Raw genomic sequence first — 11,630 nt, 5'->3', positions numbered from 1 at the left:
TCTCCCTAACAGGACTTTAGGACCTGAGTACAAAGGCCAGCCTTCAGTACACCACATCTGTCCCACGCGAATATAAATTTACAAAATGACTTTGGCTTACCATGCTTATGCACATTCCTCATACACAGCAGAGTTCAGTTCAACAGAAACATCTCTAATCCCATTTCCTTTCCTATACAGAAAAACGGTTTAGTTATCACACGTGCCAAGGGCATTTGGCTCTGGTAGTGGAAACTGGAAAATGGAGTAAAAATTTCCAGGCTCAAGGTGCTAGATGATCGTCCAGGTCTTTTCCCTGGAGCTTGGGCTTTTGGAAAAGTGCAGCCATGCAAGCTGGGAGTCTGCCTAAACCTGCAGTCTCCTGAACCCTCGCTCAGACAAACTACAGGTAGACTCATTTGCAGAGCAGCGTTCTTTTGTTCTATTTTAAAGCTTGAGATTCTGTCAAAATGTGATAGCCAAGCTTCCCCACGAGAATCGGGACTTGCACAGCTCTGAAGTGCTCATGGAAAACAGGTTTCCACAGGCAGCGGGGGAGACCTGGAAGCCTTCCTTGCTCACTCCTCAAACCCAACAGGGCTGACTCCCCACTAGGTTTAGGGATCTACAACTTCAAACTCACTGTCCAACCTAAGGCTGTAGTTAAAAAACAAGGGACTCTTTCCCTCCCGGATTGAAGCAAGCCACTCCCAGCTGCGAAAGCCCAACAGAGCACCCTTACTGCGCTTGCGCACAGTCCCCAGCCGCTTGTGTTTTTCTTCCTGAGCTCTCAGTCGCCTAGCAACACTGGAGTCACAGTGGCAGCGCTCTGGAGCCCCTTTCTAGCAAGAATAGGTCAGTGTTCTCTCTTGACACTCCTAGCTGCCACGTGGCAGGCTGGAGGGGGCCATGGAGGGAGAGGAGAAGCAGCAGTAAGTGCCAGGGTTCAGCTTTCTGTTTCCCCTTCTGAAAACCTTTTCTATTTCTTGCAAAAGATTAAGGGCGTGGCTCAGCACGTAAGATCCAGGCCACATACATCCAATAGGTTTCCTCCCCTGCTTTCCAAGGTTTGAGTGATTACGGTATCTTTTTTTTTTTTTTCCCTAATGCAGCGTTTACTGAGCATTCTTGAAGCCATCGTGAAATAATCACTCTTCATACCCCACATTTAACTCATCAGCAAATCCTGTCGGCTCCAGTGTTGAATTCATTGCTTCCTCTCTTGTCCTCACTCAGTCTCAAGTACCAGCTTCTCATGGATACAGCCATCACTTTGCTTCCCTAATCTCTGCAGCCTTTTCAACATGGCCTCTTTTTAAAAGGGGGAAAAATATGTTTTCCACAGGATACATACAGTAAAGCCAAGGCTCCTCCTGCCGCACCACACCTGCTACAGCCCTCTAGATCACCCTGGCACCTGCATACAGCCACAAGCAATCATCTGTAGGGACCCTCAGAGTGACCCCCAGACATGTATCAGCACCACTTAAGAACACATAAAAACAAAAACTCTCAGGATGTCCCCCACATGAAACACTGAATCAGAAACTCTGGGACCCCGATAATCTGTGGTTTGATAAGGCCCAGGTGGTTCACTTTTGGTGAACTGTGGAATGGAGATAGGACAGCTACAAGGAGTGACATGGTGCCAGGGACACCTGCTTCCAAAGTGGTATTCTTGTCAGAACAGTGGCTCTTACTGTAGGCCAGCTAGAGAACTGGTTGAAACAAGTTCCTAAGAACAAGCCTCAAAGATTACTACTTGATACCTTTAGATTTGGTTGACTGATAATTTTGGAGACCATGCTTTATGTCTAAAGATGGACACATTTCTGATAAGAGTTTGACAGTTACAGTTGGCTCGGCTGGAATGTTCCTTTCTCAAATATCCTTAATTTGTACCCATCCCTCCCTTGCTTTTTTCAATTACCACCTTCACAATACCCTGCCCCAAACGTAGCCTCTCCTCCCACATACCTACATGCCTCTCCCTCCCTGGAAATTGTCCTTATCATGTGGCACCATCTAATAGAGTGTGTATGCCCCATTTCATTTCTTCTCTGCCTTCCCTAGAATGTAATCCCCATGAAGACAGGAGTTTTCATCTGTTTCCCTGCTGAATCCTCAGAGCCTCATGTAGCACCTGGCATGTAGAGACCCGCTGAATGCATTAGCAGTGCTCTTTCTTTCACATCAATTACAGTAGCTATTGTTCTTTCATATAAATCAAGGAATGGAACCTTAGATATTAAGTGGCAGAGGTTCCAAGCCAAGCCTGACTGCTTTCTGTTTTGTTGCTACTGTTTGCATTGCTGATATAGAACCTAGGGTCTCAGGCACATTAGTGATTTGTCTGTATAAGGTGTTTCATTGTACAAAGATGTTTCTACAGAATCAGGCATTTCACATTTATTTATCTGTAGCTATCCACACCTTGAAATACAGGACCAAGTAAATGCATAAACGTGTAAACCAACATCTACAGTCCTTTCCTTCAAGGATCTGATAGAGATGTGTTGGTGTTCAACCATGAGAAACAGATGGAGAAAGCCGAGACCAAGGAGTTCAGACCAGAAAGTTACAGCTTTTAAGTAAATACACAGATCTGAGAATATAATAGAAACATCTTAGAAGTTGCTTACACTTTTCTAGTAATCCGTTCTTCTAAATCCTTTGCAAAGCAGCAATTTTTGTTACAAATCAAGGCAATAAGATCACAAAGAACCTGAAAAATGTTTCTCTGTGGAATGGAGTGAGGGTTAAGGGTGTTCAGCTAAAGCAAAGGCAGAGTGGAAAAATAAGTCTAGGACATTCACTGAAGTGTATAAAGAGTACAACACAAAGCATTTACCTAAGCTGAACAGAACATGGGTGTCAGGCACGCAGTGATCGATGAACTAATAGTCACCACTGCATGGAACTTATATTGATCCATAAGGGTGCTTCTGGTGCTTAGTAAAGACAAAGAGCTAGATGCATGCAATTTGAGTTATAGTTAGAGCCACAAAAGGATGTACAAGCCTAGAGCATCATGGGGAGGGGACTCTAGGAAGTGTCTGGGAAATGATTTTTCAACTGATACCCAAGTGATGCTAGGGAGCTGGGAAAGACCAGTGGTGCTGGAGAAGGAAGAGCATGAGCGGGTGGCCTGAGGAGAAAAGAAGTGAAAACAGGGAAGAAGCTTGAATGAGATTGAAGAGATGAGCTGCCTCAGTGCACACTCAATATAATCAGGAGACTAGGTTTTACTATAAGTGTAATGGAAAGCTATCCGAGATGTTAACTGAAAAATTACAATAGAAATGATAGACTGGATTCATTTTGGTTTTTTGTTTGTTTGTTTGTTTTTTGGTTTTTTTTTTGTTTTGTTTTTTGTTTTTGGTTTTTTGAGACAGGGTTTCTCTTTATAGCTCTGGCTGTCCTGGAGCTCACTTTGTAGACCAGGCTGGCCTCGAACTCAGAAATGACTGGATTCATTTTGAAGTAAGGTAATAGGTGTATTTTAAGGGTTGTGGATAAGGCGAAACAAAACTACCCATTTGTCAGTATAAATCTAGAATCTTTGTTGTTATTGTTTTAACCACGTTATTATTCTTTTGAAGATACCATACAATGTATTTAGATCATATTTTCCCCCACCCTAATTCCTGCCAAATCCACCCTCTCCTTCCTATCTACCCAGCTTCATGGGCTCTCACTGATTCCTTTTCTCCTCTTTTTTAACCCGTTGAGTCCAGTTACTGTCACCCAAATACTCTTGGGTGTGGGGCCTGCCCTGGAGCATGGTCATCCTACCAGGGTCACACCATTAAAACAAAACAAAACAAAACAAAACAAAACAAAACAAACAAACAAAAACAAAACCCGACTTTTTGAGCCTAGCAACTCTCGTTTACCAATAGCTCCTTGGGTAGGGGTGGGACTTTGTGCCCATTTAGCCCCTTCCATGCTGGGATTTGTCTGGTTGAGTTTGCACAGGTCTTGTGCATGCTGTCAGAATCACTGTGAGTTCATATGTGTAGTTCTCCAGGTGTGTCCAAGAAACATTCTTTCCTTGTAGTCACCTAACACTTCTTGTTGTTGATAACTTTCAAATCTCTGAAACTTCAGTACAGATGTCCCACTTAGAACTGATTATTTTGACGTCTCTGATTCACAGCACATAGGCCAATTGTGGGTCTCTGTTAACTGCCTGGTATTGCAAGAGGTAGTTCTCTTATGAGAGATGCAAAGATCTATAGGTATAGCAATTAATCATTAGGAATCATTTTAATATTATGCCCACTTAGCAAAATAATAGGTTCTCCAGAGCCTCTAACGTATCTGGTTACATGTTCTTAGCCCCATTAATGGTGCCAGGTATGGCTTCCAATTCATGGAGTGAGGATTAAATCTAATTAGAAAGTAGTCAGTAAGCTCCTTATATTAGTCATCTTTCTATTGCTGTGACAGAACACAAAAATGAACTTAGACAACAAAGCATTTAGTTAGGATTAGAGTTTCAGATGGTTAGTCACTGATGGCAGAGTAAAGGCATAGTAGCAGAAACAGCTGAGAATTCATAGCTTGACCCACAAGTAGGAGGCAGAACAATAGCACAGTGGGAATGGAACAAGTCTTTTGAAACCCCAAAGTCTGACCCAAGTAACACCTGTTCTTCAATAAGACCACACCTTTTAATCCTTTCCAAACAACGCCAAACAACTGTAGAAAAAGTATTCAAACATATGAGTTTTGAATTCACTATTGAAGCCACTCACATTTAAACTAACACCCTCTTGTAACATATATACCCCTGAACCCATGTGTATAACTTAACAAGACAGCCATTATGTTAACTCAAAGAATTTGCAATGAGGCCGGGCAATGGTGGCACATGCCTTTAATCCCAGCACTTGGGAGGCAGAGGCAGGCAGATTTCTGAGTTCAAGGCCAGCCTGGTCTACAAAGTGAGTTCCAGGACAGCCAGGGCTATACAGAGAAACCCTGTCTTGAAAACAAAACAAAACAAACAAACAAACAAACAAAAAAAACCAACAAAAAAAGAAATTGCAATGAATAATACTCATGATTACTGTTCTCCTCTAGTATCGTATATGGCAATTTTCAGCACTATAAAAGCTAGCTAGTCCATGGACAAAGCTTCCAAGTCAATATGAGCTTAATTGCTTTATGTTTTATGACTCAAGTATGTGATGTCTTGAGCAATAGGGTCTTGCCATCAAGATCTAGGAGGTAACCAAGTAAAAACAATAACCCATGATGCTTGAAGGTCTATGAAATCCCACTGGCCACAAAGAAAAAAATGTTTTAAAGATAATTCATTATTGGTGCTGAAATTTTCTTTGGTAGCCTGTGTCTAGTTTGTGTATTTCTCTACCATTATCAGGCAAATTCATTTAAACTTTTACTAGATTTGTATATGCATATATTTTTGGATGCTTCCACAATGGTAGTGTGCTGGTTAGTTTTGCCAACTTGTTTCAAATAGATTCATGTATGAAGAGGGTACCTTAATTGAGGAGTTGCTTCCATCAACTGGCGTGTAGGGATGTTCATTAAGCATTTTCTTTATGTAGGAGCATTTTCTTTCAGTTCACTGTGGGTGATACCATTTTTGGGCAGTTGTTCCTGGGTTGTATAAGAAATCAAACTGAGCAAGAAAAGGAGTGTCTAGTACAACTGACCCCTAGTCTATTTGACACACAGACATTTTCTTATACATCCCAAAGATCTCACATTAAAAACATAAATAATGTTAAAAGTCCCAGAGTCTTCACTCCCTGTACTGGCTGGTTTTGTGTGTCAACTTGACACAAGATAGTGTCATCAGAGAGGAAGGAGCCTCAGTTGAGGAAATGTCTCCATGAGTTCCAGCTATAGAGTATTTTCTCAGTCATCAATGGGGAAGGGTACAGCCTATTGCTGGCAATACCATCTCTGGACTGGTGGTCCTAGGTTCTATTAGAAAGCAGTCTGAGCAAGCCATGTGAAACAAGCCAATAAACAGCACTGCTCCATGGCCTCTGCATCAGCTCCCGCGTACAGGTCCAGCCCTATTTGAGTTCCTCCAGTGATGGACTATGATCTGGAAGTGTAAGCCATATTCATTTCCTCTCCAACTTGCCTTTTGGTCATGGTGTTAGTTCAAAGCAATAGAAACCCTAATGAAGACAAATCTGTACCAGAAATGATAGGGTATTGCTGTGACAGATCTGACCATGTAGTATAAGCAGCATTCCTTCACAGTTCCTACCACCAGGTTTCTGCCTTCCCTTAGTGATGAACTGTGATGTGTAAGCTGAAATAAACATTTTCCTCCCCAGGCTAGTTTTAGTCAGAATTTCTTATTGCAGCAATAGAAAAGCAAACTAATATGTGTTCATATGACTTTTCTAAAAGGCAACCTTCTAGAATCTAAGCTATTATGAATAGAACAGCATTGACTATGGATTAGCAGGTGATGCAGTGGTAAGATACAGGGTACTTTGTATGAGAAATGCTCAAGAGTGCTAGAACTGAGTTGTGTGGTAGGTGGATTTCTCACTTTTTGAGAAAACTCTACAGTGGTTTCCATAATGGCATTGCCATTTCCCACTCGCACTGGCAGTTCATTGTCCTCTTGTCTCAACATTTATAAACAGTTCTTCTGCCCTTTGCTCTTTGACATTAGCCATTATGACTGTGTTGAGAGAGTATCGCAATGTACTTTTAAATCTCTAAGGATGTTGGACTATTTTTTGCAATGTTTCTCAGTCACTTGTGTTTCATCTTTTGAGAACTATTAAATCCCATGTTCTATTGTTTAATTGGATTGTTTATTTTCCTTATATTTAGCTTTTAGTTCTTTGTATGTTCTAGATAAAAATCCTCTGTCATATGTGTAGCTGGTAAAGATTTTTTCCCCATTCTGTAAGCTGCCTCATCAATAATTAATGGTGTTCATGTTCTATTTATCAATTGCTGATTTTAGTGCCTGTGCTATCTCAGCCCTGTTCAGAAAGTCCTTTCCAGTGCCACTAAGTTCAAACCTAGTACTCGATTTTTCTTCTATCAGACTCAGGCACCAATGTCTGGCTCAGCACAGGTTTGTGTTTTGTTTTGTTTTGTTTTGTTTTGTTTTGTTTTGTTTGTTTCTGATGGTGCTAAGAGGCAGCTTACAGAATGGAGAAAAAAAATCTTTATCAGCTACATGTCACATGCCTATAGGTGTGTGGACTTATATTGTGTTCCTCAATTCTATTCCATCGATTATGTTTGTTTTTATAGTAGTGCTATACTGTTTTTATTAATATAGCTTTGACTATAGTTTAAAATTAGGGGTGCTAATTCCTCCAGTCATTTTTTTATTGTTCAGAATTCTTTTAACTTTTCTGGTGTGTGTGTGTGTGTGTGTTTATGTAAACTTTAAGATTCTTTTTCAATTTTTTTAAAAGAATTGGGTTGGAATTATGAAGGAGATTACATTTAATCTGTAAATTGTTTTTGCTAAGGTGGCCTTTTTCAAAATATTAGTTATGCCAATCTCCAGTCATGGCAGATATGTCCATCTTCTTGTATTTTCAGTCTTTCACTTCCTTAGTTAAATTTATTCATATATATTATTCTACACACACACACAGACACACACATACACAGACACATAGTTGATGAAATGTGATTGCTTCCCTGATTTCCTTTTTGGTATGTGTTCTGATTTTTTGTGTGTTAATTAAAAATGTGTTCATCAGTTTTAGAAGTTTTCTGGTGGAGTCTTTAGAATCTTTCATATATAGAATCATATATGCAAGTAAGAAAACACTGACTTTCTTTCATATCATCTTTTCACTTGTATTATTGCTGTAGCTTAGATGTCAAGCCTTATATTCAATAGTGATAGAGAAAGTAGTCATCCTTGTGTTCTTGATATTGGGAAGGCTTGTTATAGATTACCTTTAATATGTTGAGATAGGTCCATTTATCCTAGAGTCTCCAAAAGTTTTGTCATGAATGAATTTTGAATTTTGTCAAAGGCCATTTCTGAATCCAATGAGATAATTGTGTATTTCTTTTGTACTTGAAACTTTTTAAAAATTTTTATTAGATATTTTCTTCGTTTACATTTCAAATGCTATCCCAAAAGTCCCCTATACCCTCTCCCTGCCATGCTCCCCAATGCACCCATTCCCAATTCTTGGCCCTGGCATTCCCCTGTACTGGGGCATATAAAGTTTGCAAAACCAAGGGGCCTCTCTTCCAGTGATGGCCGACTAGGTCATCTTCTGATACATATGCAACTAGAGACACGAGCTCTGGGAGTACTGGTTAGTTCATATTGTTGTTCCACCTATAGGGTTGCAGACCCCTTCAGCTCCTTGAGTGCTTTCTCTAGCTCCTGCATTAGGAGCCCTATGTTCGATCCTATAGATGACTGTGAGCATCCACTTCTGTATTTGCCAGGCACTGGCATAGCCTCACGAGAGACAGCTATATCAGGATCTTTTCAGCATAATATTGCTGGCATATGCAATAGTATCTGCATTTGGTGGCTGATTATGGGATGGATCCCTGGGTGAGGCACTCTCCGGATGGTCCATCCTTTCGTCTTAACTCCAAACTTTGTCTCTGTAACTCCTTCCATGGTGATTTTGTTCCCTATTCTAGAGAGGACTGAAGTATTCATGCGTTGGTCTTCCTTCTTGATTTTCTTGTGTTTTGTAAATTGTATCTTGGGTATTCTAGGTTTCTGGGCTAATATCCACTTATCAGTGAGTGCATATCAAATGACTTCTTTTGTTATTGGGTTACCTCACTCAGGATGATATCTCCCAGATACATCCATTTGACCAAGAATTTCATAAATTCATTGTTTTTAATATCTGAGTAGTATTCCATTGTGTAAATGTACCACACTTTCTGTATCCATTTATCTGTTGACAGACATCTGGGTTCTTTCCAGCATTTGGCTATTATAAATAAGGCTGCTATGAACATACTGGAGCATGTGTTATTATTACCAGTTGGAACATTTTCTGGGTATAGGCCCGGGGGAGGTATTGCTGGACCTTCCAGTAGTACTATGTCCAATTTTCTGAGCAACCTCCAAACTAATTTCCAGAGTGGTTATACAAGCTTGCAATCCCACCAACAATGGAGAAGTGTTCCCCTTTCTCCACATCTGCTGTCACCTGAATTTTTGATCCTAGCCATTCTGACTGGTGTGAGGTGGAATCTCAGAGTTGTTTTGAAATGCATTTACCTGATGATTAAGGATGTTGAACATTCTTTCAAGTGATTCTCAGCCCTCCGGTTTTCCTCAGTTGAGAATTCTTTGTTTAGCTCTGTACCCCATTTTTAATGGGGTTACTTGAATTTCTGGAGTTCAGCTTCTTGAGCTCTTTGTATATATTGGATAATAGTCGCATATCAGATTTAGGATTGGTAAATATCCCTTCCCAAACTGTTGGTGGCCTTTTTGTCTTATTGACAATTTCTTTTGCCTTACAGAAGCTTTGGGATTATATGAGGTCCCATTTGTTGACTCTTGACCTTACAGTACAAGCCATTGCTGTTTGGTTTAGGAATTTTTCCCCTCTGCCCATATTTTCAAGGCTTTTCCTCACTTTCTCCTCTATAAGTTTCAGTGTTTCTGGTTTTATGTGGAGTTTTTTGATCCACTTAGACTTGAACTTTGTACAAGGAGATAAGAATGGATCAATTAATATTCCTCTACATCATAACTGCCAGTTGTGCCAGCACCATTTGTTGAAAATGCTGTCTTTTTTCCACTGGATGGTTTTAGGGACTTTGTCAAAGATCAAGTGACCATAGATGTGTGGGTTCATTTCTGGTTCTTCAATTCTATTCCATTGATCTACCTGTCTGTCCCTGTACCAGTACCATGCAGTTTTTATCACAATTGCTCTGTAGTGCAGCTTGAGGTCAGGCATGGTGATTCCACCAGAGGTTCTTTTATTGTTGAGGATAGTTTTTGCTATTCTAGGTTTTTTGTTATTCCAGATGAATTTGCAAATTGCCCTTTCTAACTCAGTGAAGAATTGAGTTGGAATTTTGATGGGGATTGCATTAAATCTGAAGATTGCTTTCTGCAGGATAGACGTTTTGACTATATTAATCCTGTCAATTCATGAGCATGGGAGATCTTTCCATCTTCTGAGATCTTCTTCTATTTCTTTCTTCAGAGACTTGAAGTTCTTGTCATACGGATATTTCATTTCCTTAGAGTCACACACCAAGGTATTTTATATTGTTTGTGACTATCGTGAAGGGTGTTGTTTCCCTAATTTCTTTATCATCATGTTTATCCTTTGTGTAGAAAAAGGTCACAGATTTGTTTGACTTAATTTTATACCAGCTACTTCACTGAAGGTGTTTATCAGGTTTAGGAGTTCTCTGGTGGAATTCTTAGGGTCACTTATATATACTATCATATCATCTGCAAATAGTGATATTTTGACTTCTTGCTTTCCAATTTGTATCCCCTTGATCTCCTTTTGTTGTCGAATTGCTCTGCCTGGTACTTCAAGTACTATATTGAGTAGGTAGAGAGAAAGTGGACAGTCTTGTCTAGTCCCTGATTTTAGTGGGATTGCTTCGAATTTCTCTCCATTTAGTTTGATGTTGGCTACTGGTTTGCTGTAGATTGCTTTTATTATGTTTAGGTATGGGCCTTGAATTCCTTATGTTTCCAAGACTTTTATCATGAAGGGGTGTTGGATTTTGTCAAATGCTTTCTCAGTATCTAACATGATGATCATGTGTCTTTCAGTTTGTTTATATAGTGGATTACGTTGATGGATTTCCGTATGTTGAATCATCCCTGCATCCCTGGGATGAAGTCTCCTTGGTCATTATGGATGATCTTTTGATGTGCTCTTGGTTTTGGTTTGTGAGAACTTTATTGAGTATTTTTGCATCGATATTCATAAGGGAAATTGTTCTGACGTTCTCTTTCTTTGTTGGATCTTTGTGTGGTTTAGGTATCAAAGTAATTGTGGCTTCATAAAAATAAATTGGGCAGAGTACCTTTTGTTTCTATTTTGTAGAATACTTTTAGGAGAGTTGGAATTAGGTGTTCTCTGAAGGTCTGATATAACTCTGCACTAAACCCATCTGATCCTGGGCTTCTTTTGGTTGGGAGACTATTGATGACTGCTTCTATTTCTTTAGGAGAAATGGGACTGTTTATTTCATTAATCTGATCCTGATTTAACTTTGGTACCTGGTATCTGTCTAGGAAGTTGTTCATATCATCCAGGTTTTCCAGTTTTGTTGAATATAGCCTTTTGTAGTAAGATCTAATGATGTTTTGGATTTCCTCAAGTTCTGTTTTTATGTCTCCCTTTTCATTTCTAATTTTGTTAATTAGGATCCTTTCCCTGTGCCCTCTAATTAGCCTGCCTAAAGGTTTATCTATCTTGTTGATTTTCTCAAAGAACCAGCTCCTTGATTGGTTGATTCTTTGAATAGTTCTTTTTGTTTCCACTTGGTTGATATCAGCACTAGGTTTGATTATTTCCTGCTGTATACTCCTCTTGGGTGATTTTGCCTCCTTTTTTTTCAAGAGCTTCAAGGTGTGCTGTCAGGCTGCTAGTGTATGCTCTCTCTAATTTTTTCCTTCTTCCTTTCTTTCTTTCTTTCTTTCTTTCTTT

At 39.7% G+C, this 11,630-nt stretch overlaps 1 protein-coding gene across 1 annotated transcript in view; it reads left to right on the top strand.

The window, feature by feature from the left end:
• The first annotated feature begins 868 nt into the window (after nt 1-868).
• The window catches only part of C11H2orf73 (chromosome 11 C2orf73 homolog), a 39,312-nt gene continuing 28,550 nt past the window's right edge, over nt 869-11,630 (top strand). Inside the window, 1 exon segment of the mRNA XM_021178156.1 lies at nt 869-911. Coding sequence (XP_021033815.1) covers nt 889-911 — 23 coding nt within the window. The 5' untranslated portion in view covers nt 869-888.

Source organism: Mus caroli, chromosome 11 (genome assembly GCF_900094665.2).
Source record: "Mus caroli chromosome 11, CAROLI_EIJ_v1.1, whole genome shotgun sequence".
Taxonomy (NCBI): Eukaryota; Metazoa; Chordata; class Mammalia; order Rodentia; family Muridae; genus Mus; species Mus caroli.
This window is presented reverse-complemented; position numbering and strand designations above follow the sequence as displayed.